This window comes from Mus caroli, chromosome 16, assembly GCF_900094665.2.
Source record: "Mus caroli chromosome 16, CAROLI_EIJ_v1.1, whole genome shotgun sequence".
In the NCBI taxonomy this organism is placed as follows: Eukaryota; Metazoa; Chordata; class Mammalia; order Rodentia; family Muridae; genus Mus; species Mus caroli.
The window spans coordinates 31,701,419-31,727,144 of NC_034585.1; the positions used below are offsets into that span (position 1 = coordinate 31,701,419).

The 25,726-nt window shown below is 42.6% G+C and overlaps 2 protein-coding genes and 1 long non-coding RNA gene across 5 annotated transcripts in view; 2 read left to right on the top strand and 1 right to left on the bottom strand.

Annotated features, from left to right (window-relative positions):
• Positions 1-986, top strand: part of Ropn1 (rhophilin associated tail protein 1) — a 28,699-nt gene extending 27,713 nt beyond the window's left edge. Inside the window, exon 6 of one of the 2 annotated variants that reach the window (XM_021185101.1) lies at positions 792-979. In XM_021185101.1, coding sequence (XP_021040760.1) covers positions 792-858 — 67 coding nt within the window. In that variant the 3' untranslated portion in view covers positions 859-979. Of the gene's footprint in view, positions 1-791 lie in introns of both variants that reach the window. The other variant, XM_021185102.1, reaches the window with a different exon arrangement.
• A 5,057-nt stretch (positions 987-6,043) lies between these two features.
• On the bottom strand, positions 6,044-8,140 carry LOC115029543. Its single transcript, XR_003835102.1, has 3 exons — positions 7,911-8,140; positions 6,618-6,811; positions 6,044-6,424 (listed from the first exon to the last, which is right to left on the bottom strand). It is a non-coding gene; the product is annotated as an uncharacterized LOC115029543 (long non-coding RNA).
• Positions 8,141-13,845: 5,705 nt separating this feature from the next.
• The window catches only part of Ccdc14 (coiled-coil domain containing 14), a 34,542-nt gene continuing 22,661 nt past the window's right edge, over positions 13,846-25,726 (top strand). The window contains exons 1-5 of one of the 2 annotated variants that reach the window (XM_029470199.1): positions 13,846-14,055; positions 19,174-19,226; positions 20,374-20,446; positions 20,666-20,735; positions 20,827-20,946. In XM_029470199.1, the coding sequence (XP_029326059.1) occupies positions 13,882-14,055; positions 19,174-19,226; positions 20,374-20,446; positions 20,666-20,735; positions 20,827-20,946 (490 nt within the window). In that variant the 5' untranslated portion in view covers positions 13,846-13,881. Of the gene's footprint in view, positions 14,056-19,173; positions 19,227-20,373; positions 20,447-20,665; positions 20,736-20,823; positions 20,947-25,726 lie in introns of both variants that reach the window. The other variant, XM_021184924.2, reaches the window with a different exon arrangement.

The window sequence follows — 25,726 nt, forward strand, 5'->3', positions numbered from 1 at the left end:
TCTATATAGTGTACTGTGTGGCTGAGCTGGCATGGCCCAAATAGGTTGAATGTATTAAGTACATTGTTGACAGGATATTTTCTTTACAAAAAAATTCTTTAAATTAAAAGATTTATTAGTTTTTTTAATGATGATGTAGGTAATGCACTCATGAGTGCAGGTGCCCTTGGAGGCCAAAGATGCCACACCCCCTCCCGAAGCTGGTGGTTATGAGCCAACCAACATGGGTGCTAGGAATTGAATTCAGACCCTCTGCAAGAGCAATGTGCACCCTGAACACCTCCCCCAAGCCATCTCTTTAGCCCCTCAACATGGTATTTTCCTAAACAATTCTACCAACTGAGGACCGAATGCTCAAATATATGAGTCTCTGGGGGCCCTTCTCATTCAAAACACCATAGATAGAGAGAACCATCTGCACAAAGTTGACCTCTGACCTGCACACATACACTACACACACACTAGAATAACAATTTTTTATTTTATTTTTCAAAAAGGTTTCAAGCCGGGCAGTGGTGGCACACGCCTTTAATCCCAGCACTTGGGAGGCAGAGGCAGGTGGTTCTCTTAGTTCAAGGCCAGCCTGGTCTACAGAGTGAGTTCCAGGACAGCCAGAGCTACACAGAGAAACCCTGTCTCGAAAAAACAAAAACAAATACAAAAAAAGAGGTTTCTTTGGGATAGGAGGAGTGAAATTAACTTGGTGTGATACACACATATATGAATATATAATGTATATTTTAAGTTGATTGTTAACCAAACTAATTCCAGATATCTGTTTTTCCAAACAGAATTGGTCCTGATGGCTTAATCAAGGTGAATGACTTTACTCAAAACCCTAGGGTTCGGCTGGAATAAAAGCACAATTTTGGCAATTTTAAAGGAAGATACAGAGGTGGCTGTACTTCAGAATAGCTGAACACCATGCACCATCTAAAGTCAATTTTCTTTTACGACTGGTACAACTAATAAACAATTAGCCAGGAGCATGTGGAATTCGTATGTAAAACAGTTGGGACAAGACACTTGCACATGGAGCAAAGGTGGCCGGCAAAGCTTGGTTTCAGTACACATGTGTGGAGTCAAAACCAGGCTGGATTTCAAATTCGGAATGCGGGCTGGCAGGTGACGAGGCTTGGTGATTGTTGGGTGTGGTTTACAGGAGAATCACGGCCCTCGGGCTTTCACTCGTCCGCTGCACTTTTCGTCTGTACCGTGTTCATCCTTATTTATTATCGACTTTTATTGAGGTATAGGTTGCCAGATATAAGTCAAATGGAATTTGACTCTCAGATAAATAACAAAAATTCGCACGGTTGCTTAGTTGATCTCATTAAAGTGGGCATCCTAGGTGGAAACTAGGAGGCTTCCAGGCATTCGTAGCTAAATCGTATCTGAGTTCTTCCCTTAGAAAGCTCCAGGCTAACACCAGGGTATGAATGTAAGTTGCTTTAAGGAACCCTGAGAAGGATGAATAGGATGGTTCAGAAATTAATATTTCAAAAGAGCCATTTCGGGGCTGGTGAGATGGCTCAGTGGGTAAGAGCACCCGACTGCTCTTCCGAAGGTCCAAAGTTCAAGTCCCAGCAACCACATAGTGGCTCACAACCATCCGTAACGAGATCTGGCGCCCTCTTCTGGAGTGTCTGAAGACAGCTACAGTGTACTTATATATAATAAAAATAAATAAATCTTTAAAAAAAAAGAGCCATTTCAATAGATTCTTGTGAAACATTATGCATGTGATATATTCCTTCAATGAACATCCTCTCCCTATAGAGAGCAAGACCTCCTGACAAACTCTTTTTTTTTGGTTTTTCGAGACAGGGTTTCTCTGTGTAGCCCTGGCTGTCCTGGAGCTCACTTTGTAGACCAGGCTGGCCTCGAACTCAGAAATCCGCCTGCCTTTGCCTCCCGAGTGCTGGGATTAAAGGCGTGCACCACCACGCCCGGCTTCTGACAAACTCTTAAGGGAGTTTCTTCATCGAAGGAAATAGAAAATGAATAGGCTGCAATTATTAGAGTATGTGAACGTGTGTGCATGTGTGTCTGTGTGTGTGTGTGTGTACACGTGCGTGCATTGTGTAGGCCAGAGGATGTCCCAATTGAATCTTCCTCATTCTCTCTCCAGCTCTTTATTTGCTTTGTGTCTGTTCTTTTCCCTTTTCTGTTTTAAAGCAGGGTCTCCCTTTGTCTTACTGACCCACCAGGAACACTATGTAGATGGCACTAGCTTGAACTTACACAGAACCTCCTGCCTTCTGAGTGCTGGGATCTCCAAACAACTGCCTATTTCTGCACAGCCCCAACACCCTTTTTGCCCACTCCATCCCCTATCCCATAACCCCAATCCTATATTGGTGGCTGGCCTTTTAAAAGAGAATATTTTTATCAATTAGAGAATATCCATCCTCCCCCTGTTCCTTTCAGATTCACCTCCAGTCTGCCCACCCATCCCAATTTGGTGTCCTTTGCTTGCTCGCTTGCTCACTCGCTCGCTCGTTTGCTTGCTTGAATAAACCAGAGTACAAACTGTGCTAGTCCTGCGTCCTGAGGATCTGAGCTCAGATTCACATGCTCACAGATTCACATGCGCTTCATCCTGACTTATTTCCTTAGCCTCCTGATTATTGTTCTCAAGATCAAGTGAGCCACGTTAGTTTGTATCCATATATATCTCTACATAAACTAGGGAGAAATGTATCTGGTAGCGTTTAAGGTAAAGGAAGATTGGTGCAAAGTCATTACGGGTCCTTCCTTTCTCCCAGAGCAGAAATGCTCACCCGTGTACTTGCAGGGGGTGGGAAGACAGTGGCCACACAACTACTAAGCCTGCTTGCCTTCCAGACCAAAAGTCAAAGTAACAGTTACGTTCATAAAGAGAAAAGGGCCTTTTTACACTTGGGGAAACTGACTGAAAACAGAAACTGAGTTTTGGTAGCCTTGAGCATGATCCTAGACTGAAATTAAAGTGTGTGGATTAGTATACAGACAAGAAGTTACTGATGGCGCTGTTGGCATCAGTTGAGACAAAGTGATTGAACATCATTGTTGCATTGTTGCTCTTTAAAAAAAAAAAAAAAAAAAGTGTGCACAGCCAAACAGTGGATGGAGCCTGGGCACTCTTTTTTTTTTTTTTTTTTTTTTTCTGGTTTTTTGAGACAGGGTTTCTCTGTGTAGACCAGGCTGGCCTCGAACTCAGAAATCTGCCTGCCTCTGCCTCCCGAGTGCTGGGATTAAAGGCGTGCACCACCACGCCCAGCTGCCTGGGCACTCTTATGGAAGAGTAGGAAGAAGGATTACAGCCCTTAAGGGGATAGGAACTCTATAGGAAGACCAACAGAGTCAACTAACCTGGACTCTTAAGGCTCTCAGAGTCTGAACCACAAACCAAACAGCATACATATACATGGGCTGGCCCTAGGCCTCCCTACACATACGTAGCAGATGTGCAGCTTGGTCTTTATGTGGGTCCTGAACAACTGGAGGTGGGGGCTATCCCAAAAGCTGTTGCCTGTATGTGGGATATGTTCTACCTGGGCTGCCTTGTCTGGCCTCAGTGGGAGAGGAAGTGCCTAGCCTCACAGAGACTTGAAGTGCCAGGGTGGGGGAAATACCCCAGGTGCCCCCACCCTCTCAGAGGAGAAAGGGAGAGGGGAGAAGGAAAGGATTGTGGGAGGGGTGACCGGGAGGGGAGCAGGGAGCTAGACATAAAGTGAATAATTTAAAAAGTTAAAATTTAAAATGTGTATGTGGGGCGTGTGTGTGTGTGATGATAGGTGTGTGTGTGTGTGTGTGTGTGTGTGTGTGATGATAGGTGTGTGTGTGTGTGTGTGTGTGGTGTGTGATAGGGGACAACCTGGGGTGTCCGTCTTGCCTTTCACCTGGTTTTGTTACAGTCTAGGGTTTTTTATGAGGTTTGCTTTCTCTGCCAGTTAAATAAACAGGAAAGTTTCAAGTGCAACAAAGAAATCTCCAACACTTGCTAACAGTAACAAAATCAGCAGCTGAGTGGCTTCTCCAAAGTTGAGGAAACACACTTAGCAAGCTATCGGAAAGACTGCTAATCAGAGGGCAAACTGGGGAAACTGAAACCTAGCTTCTCCCTTAAGGCTAGAGTTTGGTTTTCGGGTTGTTGTTGTTTTGTTTTGCTTTTGCTTGTTTTGGGTTTTGAAGTCTTTGAAGGGTCTTTCTCTGCTAACTGAGAGTTGGTCAGCTGAGAGAAAGCAAGGATGGCTTATTGGCCCACAACTGTTATGTAGACGTATCCTGATCCCACCTTGAACTTGAGTCAGTCTATCAGCAGGGGTCTATTGGCAGAAGAAGATGCCCACAAGGCCTTTCTTTTAAGATGCCAGGCTTTTGTCTCAGCTCCCAGGGTGAGAAAGAATCATATTAGTCATGGCTCCTGTCCTTTTTGGCCTGTCAGGGAATCTGTCTTAACTCCTGGCCCCTCCCTCTGTTTGAAATGGGGAGTCTCGAGCTGGGCGTGGTGGCACACGCCTTTAATCCCAGCACTTGGGAGGCAGAGGCAGGCGGATTTCTGAGTTCGAGGCCAGCCTGGTCTACAGAGTGAGTTCCAGGACAGCCAGGACTACACAGAGAAACCCTGTCTCGAAAAACCAAAAAAAAAAAAAAAAAAANAAATGGGGAGTCTCTTGTTTGCTGCCAGGCTACCTGACCCACGAGAGTTTCCTGTCATGTCCTGCCCCTGACTCTCTGTAGAAACCCTGGGATTACAAATGTATGCGGCCCCATCTAGCTTTCTGTGGATTCTAGGTATTCATATTCAGGCCTTCACCCTTGCGAGGCAGAAGATGGCTTACCCACTGAGCTGTCTCCCTAACGCTAGCTGTTCACTTTCTCAGATAACATTTGGTATCTACCATTTCCCTCCTAGCCTTTATTTATTTTGCTAAACCAACAATACTCACCAGAATCATGTCCTCCAACAAATCTGATTCAGTCACCATTAGCATTCACCCCAAGGGGCAATACAGCTCTGGCCTCCAGTGCTAGGCCATATGTATTAGTCACTTTCCTGTTGCTATAATAAAACACCGTGCCCAAAAGCAACTTAAGGAAGTGGGTCCCCACTGATGTCCTTCTAGCAAAGTTGCACCCCATCCCATTTCCCCAAATTTCCCCAAACAGGACCACCAACTGGGGCCTGTGAACAGATACTGGGGACCAAGATTCACCTTTCATTCTCCAACTTGCTTATCTCAAGTATTGGGTCACAATGATATTTGAATACAATAATAATAATAACATAATTATTCAGCATTTACCACATACATAAGCCTATAGGAAACACTTTTAAATACAATTTCATTTTTTTTCTTTGAATCGAACTGTACAAACTCTGTGCAGTATCCAGTGTTATAGATGAAGAAACTGTCTTAGAACAAAGAGGTTTTTTTTTTCCCCCCAAGGTCATGGAAAACAGATTTGAATCTAGGTCCATGTGACTTTTAAACTGTGCTGTCTTTCTCATATGCTCAGTGACAGGTGACCTATAGGACACCCTATCCCCAGAAAGGATTCCAAAATTCCCCTGGGTTTACTTTAGGGCAGAGTAGTGTATAAGGGAGACGATCCTAGGGAGAATGAGGAGATGAGAGAGTAAGACCGCTGTGGAAAGAAAGGGTGTTATCTAGCCCATTAGCCTTGGATCCTGGTTCTGCTGGGGACTTCTAGGAGACAATGAGGAACACGTGTCGATATGCTCGTCTGGAGAGTGAAGATGCTCTTTGCCTGCTGTTCATAAAGGCAGCTTCCTCAGCAAACGTCTGTTATTGTCTTAAACAGTGGTTCTCAGTCATCCCAATGCCACGACCCTTTAATGCGGTTCCTTGTGCTGTGGTGACCCCTGATTGTAAAGGTATTGTCATTGGTACTTCATAACTTTAGTTTACTGTTGTGAATCATAATGTGATAGGCAGATATCTGATATGTGACCCTCCCCCAATGGGGCCATAGAACCACTGGTCTAAAAGTTTAACTTTTATCCATGGTCTTTTATTCAGGCGTGTTCCTTTTGTGACAGAAAACAGCTCTAAGGCAGGAAGCCACAGGTACACACAAGAAGCCACTAGGCTTTTTACAGAGACTTTAATGAAGTTTTAATACTTGATCACTGGTAACTGCTTCTCCATGGGTCTGACGCAAGTCCTCAGAGGCTGCCTGCAGGGCAAGGTGTGACTGACAAGGAGCTGTACGAAAATTCACACAGGACCCCACCACCCTCGCCCGAACTGCTTGTGTTGAGATTATTCCGTGGAAACTCTTGATCCTTGCTGCCAATGCCCTCGTCAGACCCATCCCTCAGGCCCCTTTCACACTCAGCAATTTCTGAATCCTAGCATGACCCTGGCCAGGCTGTCAACGGAAGATCCTCAGAGCAGATGGTGTGTGCTTCTCCCTTAAAAATAAAAAAATTAAAAAATTCAGGAAGCAATAAACTCAGGATTTTATAAAGAAAAAAGAAGTGGGTTCCCTTTTTCCCTCTAAATTAAGCTATTTTGATTACAGTGAAGGCTGCAGATACATTTAGAGCTTTGGCAGAAAATGCAAAGCCATGGCTTTATTCTGTTTTACTGTGTTTCATGACCTACCATCTATCTCCTCGATGCTGTCCAATTGTGGGACTCTCCCTCTACCATCTACCATCCCTCAGTAGCTGATAACTTCCAGAATCGCCTTGTTAAGCAACAGAAGCTGGACTCTTGGGTCTGCACAGCTGGTTTTGAATTAGGTTAGAAGAATCTTAACCCGAAATTCTTGGAGTGGATGCGCCTCTGATGATATTCTGTGCAAATATGTTGCAGAAATGTACACATGAGCATTTTTTTCCCCTGAGGGAAAACCTTACAAAGCTTTTAGTGAGTCTTAAAGTTGTAAAGGTCAAAAAAACAAAAACAAAAACAAAAACAAAAACAAAAAACCTTTGGGTTGGAAATGGTTCCAGAAAGCACCAGATGCCTTGGGGAAAGGCAACAGAATAATTCTCAAGTCTTTCCAAGCCCACATGAGCTCACCATGCTCCCAGCTAGTGACATTATGCACAGCCTCTTGCTTTTGATTCTTCTATCCGGCTTTAAACCTGTGTTTTAAATTCAGACCTTCATATACATGTAACTTTAGTTTTCTCTTGGAATATGGTCAGACATGAACAGAAGTGTATGCCCTTCAGAGATGAATAATTTGGAAAGTCATTGGTCCAATCAGCTGAGTTATAAAAAGCCTGAATAGTTCTGGGCAGTGGTGGCGCACACCTTCAATCCCAGCACTTGGGAGGCAGAGGCAGGTGGATTTCTGAGTTCGAGGCCAGTCTGGTCTACAAAGTGAGTTCCAGGACGGCCAGGGCTACACAGAGAAACCCTGTCTCAAAAAACAAACAAACAAACAAACAAACAAACAAACAAAAGACTGAATAGAAAAGGTAGAACCATACACTCAAATTAGTAGAGGAACTAAAACTTCCATGTCAGGCTCCTAGGACTGGCTCTGGGTGGCCCTGAATCTTGGGCATTCAAGCAGCTGGCAGCCCCAGATTACCATAGGCACCCCCCAAAATAATTTACGAACTTACTTACTTGAATGATTTTTAAATTCCTACCACATGCAAGGCATTTCACTAGACAAGCGAGATTTTCACCGGATAAGGCAAAGCCTTTGCATTCACAGATAGGAAATTCTACTTGAGGGTGCTGACATAGAGCTAGCCATGAGATTATTACTGTGGGGCTAGAGAGATGGCTCAGCTGCTAAAGGCTAGGCTTACAACCAAAACCATAGGATTATGACAATGAGAATTGGTGCTGTTCCATATTAGCTTGGGGGGGGGGCACACAGCCTTGCATTCAGGAGCAGGAGAGAGGTGGAAGGCAAGCTTTTCTTGAGCTAACCTGAGAGCAAACTGGGAAGCTTTCAGTTGAAGGAGACGTCTCAGCCCACATCTTTGCCAAGTTCCAGATTCACACAACTACCAGTCACTGGCCCAGTCCACTGTGGAATCATCCCAAAGCTCTGCATAATTCAACATGCCCCAGAGGCATCCTGTTTGTCATTCTTCCACAACAAAATATCTGGGGTGGGGGTGGGGGGCAGCAACAATGATCCCGATAGCTTCCCTGTTGTCAATTGTCCCTGAAGAAAACGCACAAAACAGGAGCAATGAAAATATCCACCCCTTGCTTTCCCCAACCTATGGTCAAGTTGGGACCATTTTACCTCCTATGTTCTTTCAAATGTATCCTTTTCATCCTTCCCTGTTAGACCTCTCTTCCCCATCCTTCCCAATGCCCTCATACTGAACATAGACTTTGGTCAGTTTTTTCTGGATAGGAACAGAAGATAAACCAGTTTTTAAATAGTAGAAGCTTTACAGAGCCATGGACAAAGGGAGCCATAAAGGAATGTTGAAGAACACAGGAACTAGCAAACCATTATCACCCTTATGCCCCAAATAATATTTTATTAGAGATTACGAGAACTGGAGCCCAGGAACTAGGACGGATCAATACACCTTAACCTCACTTCTGCCTTCAGCTAGCTATTCTTGTTGACTAAAGAAGACCCGAAGCTGGAGAACGACATTGAGTGATATGCGTACCGGTTGGTCCCTGAGACAAGAAGGACAGAAACTGGGGGTTGGGGATAGGACTCACATCCATCTTTGCCTCCCTGCCCCCAAATGCTGTGTACACCATAGAGATTGAGGTATGAAATGGTTTAAGCTTTGAAGGACACGGAGTCTCTTTGACTACTTAGTTCATCTACAGTAGCAGGAAAGCAGATGTAGATGATTGGAAAACTGATCCTGACTGCTCCAGCACTGGAAGATGCCCGCCAACATTGCGCATGCGCTTTTCCTGCCCTCTCTACTTAGCAGCCGGCACTGAGCACCTCTGGGAACTCTCTCACTGATACTCCCAAGCGATGCTCCGCAAGTGTCTAGGTATTTATTGCACCAGAAAGGATACAATTATTCCATGTACAATTCCAAACTCACTTATCCATTTCCCCAAATCGGCACACCTCTCTTAAACAGCCTTTCCCTGTCCCCTAATTAGAATTACAGTTGAGGATTTCAGAATTTCAACCTTCAGGATTTGGGTCTTTGGGGTTGTAACTTTCAAACCTTCCCTCCACCCTCACCACCACCAAAAAAAAAAAAAAAAAAAAAAAAAAAAAAAAAAAAAAAAAAAAAAAAAAAAAAAAAAAAAAAAAAAAAAAACCAAGCAACTGACAGGATTCGGAAGTGCCGCAGACTGGAGACTCCTGTATCACACTGTCCCTGTCATCTTAGTGAACTTCATTCAGTTTGNCAGCCTTTCCCTGTCCCCTAATTAGAATTACAGTTGAGGATTTCAGAATTTCAACCTTCAGGATTTGGGTCTTTGGGGTTGTAACTTTCAAACCTCCCCCCCCCCCCCCCCCCCCAAAAAAAAAAAAAAAAAAAAAAAAAAGAAAAGAAAAAGAAAAGAAATAAACAGACAAAAATACAAGCAAAAACCAAGCAACTGACAGGATTCGGAAGTGCCGCAGACTGGAGACTCCTGTATCACACTGTCCCTGTCATCTTAGTGAACTTCATTCAGTTTGAAGCACCCTGCAGAAACCTTTACCTGTCATCTTTGCCTTTGGAATAGTAACTTGAATCCTTAACGTATAAGGACTTCACAGTCTGACCCTTAAGTCTTCCTTCTTCGTGTCTACATTCAGCCACAGTCTAGTCTTTTTCACTCAATATTATGCGATCTGTATGCTTAGAATACCCCTCTGTTTTGACCTGCCAGTGAAACATTCATGAACCCTGAAGGACCAGACAGGAGCCGATCGGATACAATCACAAGAGGGTCTCTATTCACAAGGTTGAGCTTGGGACTTGACTAACAGGACTGGTTTGGGTGGAGAAAAGCACCAAACACATATTGGGGAAAGGTTTTAAAGAAAATATCAAGTGAAGGGTGAGAGTTTCTAGCCTAGCAAGAATCTAATTGGGGGGCAGATACTGTGGCCTTTAGCCTAATTGGCTGGTGCTGGGAGCCAAATCATAAATTTAACTTCTGCTTTCCTCTTGATTGGTGGTGGTTAGGACCAAACCAGTCAAAATCCCACTGTGGATAAAGGATGGGCTCAAGGAGGCCCTGCTGCTAGCTGAGAAGCAATGGTTGCTGAGAGACAGAGAGTCTTTCTCCTTTGAGGGTGTGGCCACTGGGAGGTTGCCTGTGCTCCAATGATGGACCTACATCAATGTGCATGGAGACAGCGCTAATAGCACTTGGTGGAATATCTAGATATCTATTATCTGTCAATACAGGACATGAAGTTGGGATGTATCGAGAGTCCTGGGAGATTTGGAAGGGGAATTGACAGATAGATATGATCAGCATATATTGTATGCATCTATTACGTTCTTAAACGATAAAAAATTAAAATCAAAGCATGAAAACTGAGAGAAAAATATTCTTCTTCCCTCTGCAAATTCACTTTCACGCCTCTCCCTACTGCTTTATTTATAATGTCAAGTAACAAACCAAAAATAGAAAAAGCAAAAGGAAAGACTAGTGGAACACTGCACAACCATTTTATAATTGTGTATTAATAGGGAAATGCTAATGTGCTACTAAGAGAAAATGGTAATACATACCAAAGTATATTTATAGATGAATATTTACAGAGAGAAAAAATCTGGAAGGAAACACACCAAAGAGTCATATGGGTTATAGGTAACTTTTCTTTTCTCTCTTTTTTTTTCTCTTTTTATATATATTCAAAATATAAGTATGTACTAATTAAGGAAGAAATGTTTAAGAAAATCACATTTAAAAACCATCTCTGGGGAAGGAGAGAGATGTCACTGTGACTAAGAGCATTTCCGGTTCTGTCAGAAGACCTGAGTTCAGTCTCTAACACGGACCTCAGGAGATACACAGCTACCTGTAGCTCTAGCTCCAGGAGGTCCTCAGAGGGTCCCTGAGGGATCACGTGGGGAAGCGAAGAGGTAAGAGTGAGAACCCAGTGCAGACTGACTTAGTCAATCTGCATCAGACTTAGGGGACTCTAATACCAGGTAGCTCATTGTCAGCATATTTAAAACACAGTATGATGTGGGAAAAGGTTTCCAGGCAACAATTAGTCCAATCAGTCCAACTCCAGGTACTCAATAAAGCTTAAGGTGTGACTACATAGAAACTCCTTTACAGAGTACATGTGACCGTGAGGGTGGGTTCCTTAGCTAAAAGACCTAGAATCTAGTGTGGCCTCTGACCCACAGCATAGAGGTCAACAAGGCTATAGAGTACATGTGACCTCCCCTAAGGATGGGTAATGGCCTAGGGAGGAGAGTCTGGGACAGTCATGCTGGGGACTGGGTGAGAGCTCCTCCATAGACAGCAAAGAGTTTACCAGGCTGTTAACAAAACCCACTCCCGCTTTCTGGATGAAAGAAATGTTTTTTTTATCTCCTTCATTGGGGAGACACCTCTGCATGCTGAATATTCCCAGTCCTAGTGATTACAAGAAGCTCCGTGCCCCCACCAGGATCCAATGCTCTCTTCTGGCCTCTGAAGGCCTTGAGCTCATGTGCACAAACCCATACAGGGACACACACACACACACACACACACACAATTATAAAGAAAGAGAAAGGGAAACATCCTTGATTTCAGGTGAATGCTTACCAGAAGGATGGGGAAAGAAAGGAGAGTTTTAAGGTCATTTAAGTATGGTCAACTTTTTGAAATTTGAAATTGAGGCATAAGGTTGCCACCTACAAAGGTCACACTGGAGAACCCCAATAGAGCTCGTACTGGCTAGTTTTGTGTCAACTTGACACAGGCTGGGGTTATCGCAGAGAAAGGAGCTTCAGTTGGGGAAGTACCTCCGTGAGATCAAGCTGTGGGGTATTTTCTCAATTAGTGATCAAGGGGGAAAGGCCCCTTGTGGGTGGGACCATATCTGGGCTGGCAGTCTTGGGTTCTATAAGAGAGCAGGCTGAGCAAGCCAGGGGAAGCCAGCCAGTAAGGAACATCCCTCCATGGCCTCCGCATCAGCTCCTGCTTCCTGACCTGCTTGAGTTCCAGTCCTGACTTCCTTGGTGATGAACAGCAGTATGGAAGTGTAAGCTGAATAAACCCTTTCCTCCCCAACTGCTTCTTGGTCATGATGTTTGTGTAGGAATAGAAACCCTGACTAAGACAGAGCTACTAAAAATAAATTGCAAAACCTTCACCTCATCGTTTTAAGTAAGATTTAAGATTTGTTTTAGGTGGCATTCATAAGTATCCTGGGGAACATGCTGCCTTGTGGCCAACACAACTAATATTAAAATCCCTCCGCTTGGAGTGTTTACTATACAGATAGGAAGATTTTACTTGTGGAATATGTATATGTGTATATATATGTGCATAAAATATAATTTTATTTATATAATGTATATATTTTTATTTTATTTATTTTTTAATTTTTCTTACATGTATAGATGTTTTCCTTGTGTGAATATCCGTGTACTACATGCTGGTGACCGGAGGCCAGAAAAGCGCACTGGATTCCCTGGAAATGAAGTTGTAGACAGCTGTGAGCTGATGCTAGGAATTGAACTCAGATCCTCTGCAGTTGTATCTAGTGCTCTTAACTTATGAGCCACCTATTCAGCTATATTTTAACTCATTTTTTAAAAAGAATTATTTATTTATTTTATATATGTGAGTACACTGTAGCTGTTCAGACACACCAGAAGAGGGGATTGGATCCCATTACAGATGCTTGTGAGCCATCATGTGATTGCAGGGAATTGAACTCAGAACGTCTGGAAGAACAGTCAGTGCTCTTAACCACTGAGCCATCTCTCCAGCCCCATTTAAATTCATTTTTTAAAAAATGTTTATTTAAGTAGGGTGTGATAGCAGACACCATTAGCACCAGCATTAGGTATGCAAAAACAGGAGGGTCTTTGTGAATTTCAGACCAGTATGGTCTACATTGTAAGTTTCAGGCCAGGCAAAATTATGTGGTAAGAAAAGGTGTCTCAAGTGTGTGTGTGTGTGTGCGTGTATACTTATACATCCTTCTTTAAAATGTCGTATGCATGTGTGAGTACCACTTGTATGACTGGTGCCGGAGGAGGCAGAAGAGAGCACTAGATCTTCTGAAATTGGGGTTACATGGTTGTGACCCACTATCTGTGGATAACCAACCTGGGTTCTTTGCAAGGGCAAGAGTTGCTCTTATCCACTAAGTCTCTACAGGTCCCAGGGTTTTAAAATCAACGCAACCCTTTTTTTTTTTTTTAAACAAAGGTAGCCATCTTATCATAGAAGGAAGAGTCAACCGGGTTAATTTCTCTCCAACTTGATTTAAAACAATCCCAAATATAGTGTCTCAAACACCATTCTCTATTTAGTGCAGCTATCAGTGGTAAAAAAAAAAAAATACTGCCATCCTTTATCAACAGCAATTATTTCGATAGAAAAAGTAGACACCCAAACCATGCACTTAATAAACCCAAAATCCTAACCATTGAACACTGTTCAGGTTAGATTTCTATTGACTCTCAAGAACAAATACACTTAAAACAGTACACAAAGCTTCTGAAATCCAGCGGTAGTCCTTTACCCAATGGGCTGGCAGGCCCTGGTTCCCACTTCAACCAGTTTGAAAGGAGTACTGCAAAGCCAAGGAGTTCCTCGCCCCGCCCCTCCTGTCAGGCCCCGCCCACATCAGGCCCCGCCCGAGCCCCGCCCCCCCGGGCCGTCTGTTGGCCTCTCCCACTCTCCGCCTGGGCGTGGCAAGCTAGAGCACGCGGAGTCTGTTGCGCACGCCCAGGGCTCCAGGTCCCGACCCAAAGGAAAACCTTTTAGCGCCAAGGAGGCTATGAGCCGCGCCGATCCGCAGCCTCCTTCCCGGAAGCGGAAGCTCAGGGGGCGGGACAAGGGAGGTCCGGACCTCTCGGCGGTTAATTCTTTTTTTCTCAAGTATTCGTTTCCCTACGCCTGGGCTCTTCTGAGGCTGAGAGAAATGGTCAGGTCCGGATCTCGACCGGGCCAGGTGAGGGCTGCGGACCTGATGAGTCCACTGTGGGGTGGCGAGAGGCGAGGGGGATTTAGGAAGGTGCTAAAAAAAAAAATAATAAAAACAGTAACTGCGGCGCGCCCGAAGTGGTGAGGACGTCCCTAGATGAATGCTTTATTCAGGGCGGCCGTGCCAGTCTTCCAGAGCGTAGTTTGGTGTCAGACCCCGGGTTCGAAGCCCAGCCTTTATCACCAGTGCAGTGACCTCCATCCCGCTCTGTGCTTTGCAGTTGTTTCCAATATTACATAGTTATCCAGCAATTGTGACTCTACAAAGCCAGTTACCGAAAGCTTCCTATTTCTGCCTTGGTAATTTGTTCTACTGCCTAATAACATCTCTATCTGGGAAGTTCTTAGGATCTAACCTCTTAGCTTGAGTTAATCCTCTCCCCGATTCAGCTTCTCAGTGCTTCTATTAACTGATTTTCTGTTTCTGTTGTTGGAGTCTCCCAGTAAGTGGCTGTACCAACCCTATCGTTCTCAAACGCGTGACTCTTGATGTTCTCTAGTAACTGCTCCAAGTACGACAGGGAAACCCATTTTCAAGATACACATTTGGCTTGGAACAGAGCCATTTTGGATCCTTTGCAGTCCCCGCCCCATCCAATCAGGTCCAATAGAGCTAAACTAGTTTTAGCCCTGCTGTGCCCTGGGTGTTCTGACCTGTCGTGCTTCCACGTCTTTTCAAATTATGGTGGGCCTGTTAATTCCATTTTCCTTCTAGCCCTCATGTCAAGAGCTGTCTCTAGAATATTTTTCCAACACCATCACATCTCCGCTAGTTGGGTGTGCTTCAGGCCACCTTACGCATCTTGCAATCTTCCACAAATCACTTCATGTTGGACCTGGTGCTAGTCTACTACTAGGATATTTCATCTCTGTCTTTGAGATTTAGAAAGCACTTGGCATATAGTAGATTTGGGGTTTACTTTGTTTCCCACCATTTAACAACATACCTATAATGTCTTTTTTGCTAATGTATATTTTGTATCCCCCCCCCCCAACCTGTCTTGAGACTTCCTTTTTTGAATGGATGCATGTTGTCACTATGTCTAGGGAAATATGCTGTAGTCATCAAAGAAATGGAAGTTAAAATGTTTTCTATCACAAAATAAGTATTAGTGATGCCGTTGAGAAATTGGTATTCTTGTATAGTCCTGGTGGGAATATAAATAGAATAGCTTCCTCAGAAAATAAGCTGAGCACGACAGTGCACAACTGTAGTCCTAGTACTTGGGAACCTGAGGCAGGAGGATGATGAGCTCAAGGCCAACTTGAATAACAGTGAGATCCAGTCTCAAAAAAACCCAAACCATTTAAAGTAGAGCTGAGGTGACCCAGCCAGCTCCATTACTGGCATTTATTCAAAAGAGCTGAAATCAAGATTTTAACGAGCTGTTTGCGATTCCTTGCATTGCTGCACTCATCGCAACAGCTAAGACATAGAAACAACCTAAATATCTCTGAGTGAGTGGGTAAAGAAATTACGGTCACATATATCTAATGGAATATTACTCAGCCTTAAGGGAAGTCTGCCATATGCAGTAGCAGTGTGACCTGTGAGACTGATTTAGTGGACTCAGCTGTTCCTAGAGGACAGCTGCTGCTTGCTTTCCCATACATGTGTCTGAGGTAGACCAATTCAGAAGCAGAGCCTTGGCTATAGAGAGCATGGGGTTGCTACTCAGTAGGTATAAGTTTTAAGTGTATGAAATCTAGGAGTCAGTGAGATATTGTACCTGTAGGTAATACTTTATTTTGTTAAGATAGAGGAGATGTTAAATGTTTTTGTGACATTCTCTATTAAAAAAAAATAAGATCTAACAAAGCTTTGGAATTTGGTTAAAAATGTTAAAGTATCCAACTTGAAGGAGCTGCCTTCCTGATTGACTCTGAAACAATTTGAGCATCATACTCTTTTTTAAAAGATTTATTTATTTTTATGTGCATTGGTGTTCTGCCTGCATTTCTGTGCAAGGGTGCCAGATCTGCTGGAACTGGGGTTATGGACAGCTGTAAGCTAGCTTCTGTGTGGGTGCTGGGATTAAACTCAGGGCCTCTGGAAGAGCAGCCAGTGCCCCCTGAACGCTGAACTGGTTCTCTGGAAGAGCAGCCAGTGCTTTAGCTGCTGAGTCATCTCTCCAGCCCAAGCATTCATTTTTTTAAAGCAAAATTTTAATAAACTTTATTATTAAAAAACTCATTAATAGAAAACATCACAAATGAAAATCACTCAGATACAAAGAACTGGGTCTGTAGAACTCAGTGAACTTTTGTCCAGTTAGAATAGCCATTCTGAAGCTGTGATGCTTCACCCTGGATTTCGTACTATCACTATTGATTGTGTATTAATGTACTTTTCCATTACAATTAGAACAATTACCTTTCTGTCCTCTTTCGTCTCTCATGTTCATCACCTGCACTCACTCCTTCCGCATCCCCTAATGTTTGTTCTTTCGTTCCACTTTGTATTGTGTATCCACCTGTATATTTGTTTACATATGAGCATCACTATTAGTAATGAGTCATAGTCTTTTGACTAGAATAGGAATCAGTGTGTTCACACTAATCAATCAATAAGGAAGAAAGAAAGGTCCTGTTCTATTAGTTGAAAGTCAGCTAATAAATGCAGAAGGAACTGCGTAGCTACATAAATATGTCACAGTTTGATAAAACATTCACTTAAATATGAACCATCAATGGATGTTCAGACTACTGAGAGAGAGTTTGAGGATAGCCACATAATGTCAGGGTATCTTTTTTTTCTTTTATTATTAGGTATTTTCCTCAATTACATTTCCAATGCTATCCAAAAAGTCCCCAATACACCCCCCCAGTCCCCCACCCACCCACCCCCACCCCTTGGCCCTGGCATTCCCCTGTACTGGGGCATATAAAGTTGGCAAGTCCAATGGGCCTCTCTTTCCAGTGATGGCCAACTAGGCCATCTTTTGATACAAATGCAGCTAGAGTCAAGAGCTCTGGGGTACTGGTTAGTTCATAATAATGTTCCACCTATGGGGTTGCAGTTCCCTTTAGCTCCTTGGGTACTTTCTCTAGCTCCTCCATTGGGGGCCCTGTGATCCATCCAATAGCTGACTGTGAGCATCCACTTCTGTGTTTGCTAGGCCCCGTCATGTCAAGGTATCTTATAAAATACTTGATTAGAAAGATAAAATAGTATGTTTGTTTGTTTTGGAGACAGGGTTTCTCTGTGTAGCATTCCTGGAACTTGCACTGTAGACCAGGCTGACAGTGAATCAGAGATCCGCCTGCCTCTGGCTTTCCAGGGCTGGGATTAAAGGTGTGTACCACCACTGCCTGGCAAAAATAGTAATCTCAATGATGAAAATCCATGCAGATACCATTTTATATCACCAGTATATCATTGTATATCACTAGTAACAGGACAAATGAATATCACTTGCCTACTTGTATTGAGAATGACATATCTCTTGCTGTATTCCTGCTAGAAATACCTAACCTGAGTCAGATCATGAGGAAACAGCCAATCTAAATATTCAGAGAACCATTATGCAGAATAATTAGCCTTTACTTTTCAAGTATGTCAAAGCTATGGAATACGACAGCCCAAGAAACTATTCCAGATTAAAGGAGGACCATGAACCACAACAATTAAGTGTGACTCTGGATTGGGCATGGTCTTTGTTCTTTTTCTATAAAGGACAAAATTGAGATTAGTGCAGTGTGAATCATGTCTATCTAGATTACAGCATAATGCTAAAGTTTTTAATTTTTATAGCTGTATTTGGGAATTTTGTTCTTAAGAAACATTTAGGAATATTGTAATCTCTACCTATTTTGAAATGGTCAGACAAAAAAATGTTGCTCTATCTACTTTGAGATTATATATGTCAAGCAAGACATTTTTTGTTTTAGTATGATACTGTAAATCCTTTGTAAACCTGTTTGTAAAGGTTTATTTCCTATAACATTATTTGGGGCAAAAATACATAGTGTTTGTGTGTGTGCATATCCAAATAGAGAAGAGTAAATAACATCAGGACATTTGGTAATCACTGTATAGGACTCTTGCTATGAGATCCGTGACCATGTGAAGACTTGAATGCGGCCGCCAACACTGAGGGCGCCTAGGAGTGGGCTGAGGGGAGGATTAGGAGCTTGGATGTCTTAACATTTTCTTTTGAGTGGAGATTATATTTATCAGATACAGTTACTGAGATATAAAGCACATATGATATAAAGTTTTCCAATTGCCCTGCTCTGGAAGGCTCTCTTATCAGCTTCTGCAGATACCCGGTTTTCCTGCCTGAAGACAATGCTCTTGTGTAGCTTCTACAACACTGGGTGCATGTGAAGATGAACACCTTGTCTACATAAAAGTCATCCCTTTTTTTTTTTTTTTTTTGGTTTTTTGAGACAGGGTTTCTCTGTGTAGCCCTGGCTGTCCTGGAACTCACTTCGTAGACCAGGCTGGCCTCGAACTCAGAAGTCCGCCTGCCTCTGCCTCCCAAATGCCGGGATTAAAGGCGTGCGCCACCTAGTCCTGCCCAGCCGTCTAAGAAGTTAGAAGATGACCAGAGTTATGTGGAGAGTTGATTGTGGCCTCCGCATGTGTGCGCGTGGAGGTCAGGATCACTGCTCTTCCTCTGACACCTACACTTCATTGTTTGAGACAGGCTCTCTCACTGAACCTGGAGCTCTCCACTGCTGTGGCTAGACTGGCTGCAGTAATCCCCAGCACGAGGCTCTTCACCCTCCACTCCATTGCTGGGGTTATAGACGGGCCCTCAGGCCTGGCTTTTATGAGGAGGCTGGGGGTCTGAACTCATTTCCTCGTGCTTGAGCTGCAGTCAGTGTACCTGCTGAGCTGTCTCCCTGCTTTGTGTATGCTGGACAAGCATTCTCCCTCTGAACTGAACTGTCTTCCCAACATCTCTGTAGTCAGATAATTGGAAAGTGGAAAGTTGTTGCCAGGGCAGGAAGAAGGAGGGATGAACATTACTGTGTTACTTTGGATGTATGAAAAAACACATGAGTTCTGTTGCAGGGATGCAGAATGCCAGTCATTGGAACAGTAATTACATATTTTGTGTAATATTTTATGTCACAGGTGATATCTTCAGGAAGGCAGCCTGGAGCCAAGTTACCAAATGGAAAGAAAGGGTGAGTACTTTTTTTCTAAGCTCCCAAATTCAGGAACTCTGAACTTAGATTAAGATTAAGGCAAATTTTAAGGTCTTAGGGCTTGACCATATTTTGCCTACCTCAGGAAAATAAGTGGGGCTGCCTCAACAAGTAGTTGGGTGCTATGCAGATTATAAATCATTAGTGATTAAGTCAAAGTCACCAGTAACACATCAGTGTCACATTAAGGAAAGAAATGTTCTTGGAGTTGTGTTTAACCAAGAATGAGTCCAGACTTAACTCTCTACTCATGCTCCCTGTGTCTTCCTTCCGGCCTCTCGGTCTGTTTTATGAGTCTGAATCTGTCTGCCTGAAGGCTGCCCTGTGAAATCTGTGTGTGTCTACCCCCCCCCCACATGTGTGTGTGTGTGTCTGTGTGTAAATACAGAGGGCTTCGAGTTGTCTTTATTGTGCAGCACTAGAAGCATCCATGGGGAAGGAATGGGACCCTTTACAGGAATCTTTAAGAGTTTTACAAGGGATTATGTCACTCCAACTGACCTAGACAGCAAACACTGCTTATCAGCAAATATCTATAATGGTGGCTTTCAACCTTTACAAGATAGATTTTAGGAGTCTGCTTTCAAGTCTGTGTTTGCCATCTTTAGCAAATGATGCCCGTGCATTACTCTGGGTCAGGGACATGGCAGAATAACTTGAGGTTGCAGCTGTGCATTAGCTGAGGCTGTAATAAAATGTGATTACCTGGGCAATCTAAGAGAGGTGGGTTTGGTCGTTACTTTCTTCTCTTGAGGCAGGTTAAGCAAACAGTTTGGGATAGCAGAACTGGGAGAACAGTTTTAGTCGTGTGTGACCTTAAGGTGTATTACTCTCTACGGCTGTGAGGACCAGCAAAAGTTCAGTCCCTTAGAATGTAAGATGTTCTCAGAATATACCATCACTCCCTGGGTCATTCCAACCCAGTCAGTGCTTGGTGCTTGGTGCTCTTCATACTCTCCAGTGCCAGTCAGTGCTTGGTGCTCTTCATACTCTCCAGTGTCTTAGCCACGTCACATGTGGAGAGATGAGCTTTCTTTTCTGTCTTTGCAGGGAAGGAAATGATGTTTACATATTTTGAAAAAAAATACTTGCAAATATTTTGAAGGATATCAACTTTGTTTTCTAGGACCCACGTAAGAAAAATAGCACATTTTAATGTAGATCCCGCCTGTCCTGTTCATTCTGATTCAGAAAGTCAGGTAAGGTCAAAGTGACTGGACACAATATGTTATTTTAATTGGACCTCAGGTAAAGCTAAGAAATGGACGACAGTGGCAAAGGGAAGTGTGGTTTGCACCAGGAAGTAAATAGGCTGTCGTCGCTTTAAGACAGGTTTCTACAGTGATAAAGTGCGTAGAAAGAGATGTATTTGAGGAGGCATGGTGGGCTTTTCTCTCTAAGCGGCTTTCTTCCTACAGACGGACACTGTCCAGGGACTTGACGGTTGTGCTTCTTTGCTGCGGGACATTTTGAAAAATGAAGATTCAGGTTTTCTCTTTTAAAGTTCTTTGCTGATCATCTTTTATCAGTGAGGTAGCTCGTTTTCATGTTTACAGGCCTTTCCTTTTATTATTAGCAGGCTCAGAAATGGCATATTCGGAAAACAGATGCAATTCTAAACCTTTAGAAGGCAGAAAGAACAGATCTAAAAAGAAAGGGCCTGAAAAACACATTCCTTCAGTGGTCCGAAAGGAAATATGTAAGTATTTTCCCTATATTTACTAAAAGCTAATTGTGTGTGTGTGTGTGTGTGTGTGTACATTTCAGGAATCAAGTCAATGCCAGGTGTCTTTCACTGTTTGTTGAGATGTCTTTTTACTGAACCTGAAGCTCACCAGTTCTGCTAGAGTGGTTGGCCAGGACGCTAGGGATCTGTCTGTCCCTGCTTCTCCAGTTCTGGGAATACAGACATGGACCACTGTGCTGAACTTTTTACATGTGTATTGGGAATTTGAATCATAATTTTTAAAAAAGATTTATTTATATGAGTATACTGTAGCTGTCTTCAGACACACCAGAAGAGGGCATCAGATCCCATTACAGATGGTTGTGAGCCACCATGCGGTTGCTGGGAATTGAACTCAGGACCTCTGGAAGAGCAGCCAATGCTCTTAACTGCTGAGCCATCTCTCCAGCCCCAAATCATAATATTTTAAAATTAACTTGTGTGTATATATTCTTAGTTAAAGAATAAACTTGTTGAACTATAGTTAGGATATAGGACAAAAAGCCTGCCAATGGTTGACACGGATTGTATCCGAAACCATGATGTATCTTTCATGGTTAACCTTGCTGAAGATTAAGTGTAGTGATTCAGGAAATACTTTAAAACAAGTTTTGAGAATATTGTCTTTTAAAGGCCTATAGCATTAAACAGTTCAAAATGAAGTTGAAACAGTCTACACTATGACTTTCATTCTTAAATTAACATGGGATTTATGGGGTACAGTGTGATGTTTCCACACATATACAGTGCATAGCAATCAAACTAGACTACATATTCCTGCTCTTGAGATGGGCCAGAAGTGTCAGTCAGTGCTTAAGGGCATGCATACGTTTTCACACAAGGGGTAGAGTTTAACAAAACAAAACATCTAAGACAATCCCCCTGGGTATTAAGATGCAAACAGCCTAGAAAATAGAGATGGAAAGACTGGCCACTGTCATCCCATATGAGCATTAGTTAGGCTAGAAAACCAGCTCCCTTCATTTCTCCATCTTGGAGCCTGTACTGGCTGGGTGTGTGTCAGCTTGACACAGCTGGGGTTATCACAGAGAAAGGAGCTTCAGTTGAGGAAATGCCTCCATGAGATCCAGCTGTAAGGCATTTTCTCAATTAGTGATCAATGCGGGAGGTCCCCTTGTGGGTGGGACCATCTCTGGGCTGGCAGTCTTGGGTTCTATAAGAGAGCAGGCTGAGCAAGCCTGGGGAGGCAAGCCAGTAAAGAACATCCCTCCATGGCTTCTGCATCAGCTCCTGCTTCCTGATCTGCTTGAGTTCCAGTCCTGACTTCCTTTGGTGATGAATGAACAGCTGTATGGAAGTGTAAGCTGAATAAACCCTTTCCTCCCCAACTTGTTTCTTAATCATGATGTTTGTGCAGAAATAGAAACCCTGACTACGACAGAGACCAATCACTTTCTGTTCTGTTTGCCTGCACTGCTCACTTGTGCCTTGAAATGTGACAGTGACCTAGTGTGTAATAATGTAAGTCCCTTTTTCCAGCCCCTCCTCCTGGGATGACAACTCTGAGACTCGTTATTTATTGATTAATGCCTAGGCCATAAGCTTTGGCTCATTCCCCCGACTAGCTCGAAACTTATTTAACCCATTCTAACTATTCTATGTCTTCCACATGGTTGGTTACCTCTCCTCAGCTTCATGCACCCAAGTCCAGGGCGAATTTTCTTTTAGTTCTATCCTGAGTTCATCTACCTGCTGGTTAGTTAGCTCTCCTCCAGTCCCCACCTGCTTCTTCCTCAGCATCTGGCTCTCAAATTTCCGATGCCTTCTATTTTCCAGAATCCTCTCCTCTGTCTTCCTGCCAGTGTCCCGCCTCCTATTTCCTGCCTCAGCTCATTTGCCATAGGCTTTTTTATTGACAGGTGGTACTTATAAGCGATCACTACACTGGTAGGCTGAATGTGTGTATATTTTTGTATGTATGTCTTCACACTAGTGCTGTGTACCCACGTGCTACACATGTTTGTCTTTCCTTATTCACGTCCTACCTTTATTCTTACTGAACCTGAAGCTTATGGATTTGACTAGGCAGGCTGGCCGCTAAACTCCATGGATCCATTTGTCCCTGCCTCCCCTTTGCTTGGGTTAAGGACCATACTGCCTGTCAGTCCCTGCCAGCTCCTGGGGATGGAAACTCTGGTTCTTGTGTTTGAGCCAGCAGGTACTTTACTGACTGAGCTATTTTTCTAATCCCTAGGCTGAAATTTTAATTAATTTAGTAAATTTGAAAACTGATATCCAATTATAAAACTACTAAGACTTTTGGGATACTTCTGGCGTGTAAATCTACCCTTTCAGCTATAAATTATACACAGTCTAAATAGAGACGGAATGTTTCTCATAAACATTTAGCATCTGTTTTGAGGTATGCTATAAATATATGCTGGGCATTACACACTGAAATGGCAGTATTATTGTTATATTTCCTTCTTTATTTTTGTGGTGTTGGAGATCAAACTCAGGCCTTCAGTGCTGTAGGCAAGAGCTATACTACTGAGCTGCAGCCTCAGCTCTGGCTACATGTAACTAAAACATGGAAAGTAAGTCGTCCCTTTAATTTTTTGGTATGACTACTTAAAATTTTAAATTACATATATTGCTTATATTATGTTCCTGTTGGACAGTATCAGTCTTAACTAGGGTCAGTTCCATATAGCCAGTTGTGTTTTTAGAAATGGTGTTTAGTTTTACTTTATAATTAAAGCTTTGTTAGAACCTACTGTTCATAGATCGTATGGCTGCTTTTGTACTACGGTGGCTACAGTGGCATTGAGTAGTTGTGACAGAGACAAGTTAGCTCATAAGCCTGAAATGTTTATTCTCTCTGGCCTTTTAAGAAAGAAGCCTGTTTGGACTTTCTTAGTTTCTGTGGGATGGCGACATCTGCTGGCAGAGGCAGGACTGTGTAGCTCAGTTTGATAAGACTACAGAAGGAAGTCCAGTGAGCTAGTGGATTGAGAACATGGGCCTGTTAACGTGGACTCAGAGCTCCTCAGATTAGACAGTTCTTAAGGAACCAGAAGTCTAAAAAGAGAGGCCTAGGATTCCAAAGGAGAGGACAAGATTGTGTGCTGTGCTGTGCTGTGGGCTGTGATCTCCTGTGGATCATCTTAGACTCCAAAGTTAAAATAGCTTTAGAGGATATTTTTCTATTTTCTTTATTGTAAAATTATTTTTAATAAAAACTGATACTTTATAGGAAGTTATTAGCTAGTTTTGTAGCTCATCTGATAGAGATGATCTGTTACTGCTATGGGTTTTCATCATCTCAGAGGGATCACATTTAGAAATGTATTTCTAGATAGCAAGATTTATTAAAATGAAGTATTTACTTATCTGGTCAGTTTGCAACTATTGGATGATATAACATTGCTGAGTGTTTACTCTGTGCTGAGACATTGCCAAGTGCTACTTACAGTTCAGCAATATTTAGAAGTTGGTGATCTTATTTGCATTTTACTCTGTCTTTGTATTTAATAACAATGAGGTTATGCAAAGTAAAAAGACAAGCATAGTATTACCGATTGACTTTAGCTCTGTAACCAGTGTTGGGGGATGGACTGAAAGAGTGACAGGAAATTGAAGGGGTGAGTTAGGGTACCTCTGTGTGAGGAAGTGATCGGCGGCACCAAGCACTCTGAAAACTGAAGGAAGCAGCAGCCTATGCTGGAGGTGTTCATATAGTGAAGAAGCATTAAGAAGGTGGGTAGGCCGATGACTGCCCGCCCCTCATGTAAAGGAAAAAATGGCTGCTCCAATCCTGTGTGCATGTGCGCATAGCAGAGGCTGACATTGGGCGTCTTCCTTCTTTTTTTTGGTTTACTTATGTATTTATTTTGGTGGCAGTTTTATGAAAGTCAGGCTGTCTTCAAACAGGATATGAAGCTGAGAATGGCCTTGACTTGTTGTCGTTGCTCTTGTTTTGTTTTTCTTTTTTATTTTATTTTCTTTTATTTTTAACATATATAAGAAATAAATGTAAAAAACCAAATACGTGAACAAAAAAATTACAAGAATCATATGATCATCTCAATGGGAGCACAAAAAAACAAAGTCTTTGATAAAATTCAACATGCATTCTTAATAAAAGCCCTAGAACAAGTAGGACTGTAGGAAACATATTCCAACATAATAAAGGTTGTAAATGACAAACCCATAGCCAATATCATCCTAAATGAATGAAACCATTAATAAGCGCCATTAAAATCGGGAATGGGAGAGGACTGTCCCTACTGCTCATCCATACCGTGATTGAAGCATTAGCTGGAGCAATAAAGCAAGATAAGGGATACAAATGGGGAAATATTAAGTCAAATTATTTTCAGTTGAAGATTATATTATCTTATATCCAATGTTCCCAAAATTTGGCTAGAAAAATTGTAGAAATTATCAATAATTTCAGCAAAGTGTTATGACACATAATTGACTTTCAAAATTTACCAGTCTTAATACATGAGTAATAAGCCTGCTGTGAGAGAGGTCATGGACCCGCTCCTCTTCCCAGATTCTCAAATCAAATCAAATATTTAGAATATACATAACAAAAGAGGTAAAAAAACCTCTTCAATGAAAACCTTAAATGTTCGAAGAAAGAGATTAAGAAACATACTAGAATTTGAAGACCTCCCAAGCACAGCTTGGTAGAATTAACATTGTGAAAAAAGACCTTCCTACCAAAACAATTTACTTATTCAATGAAATTACAATCAACATCCTTATTTCATTCTTCACATAA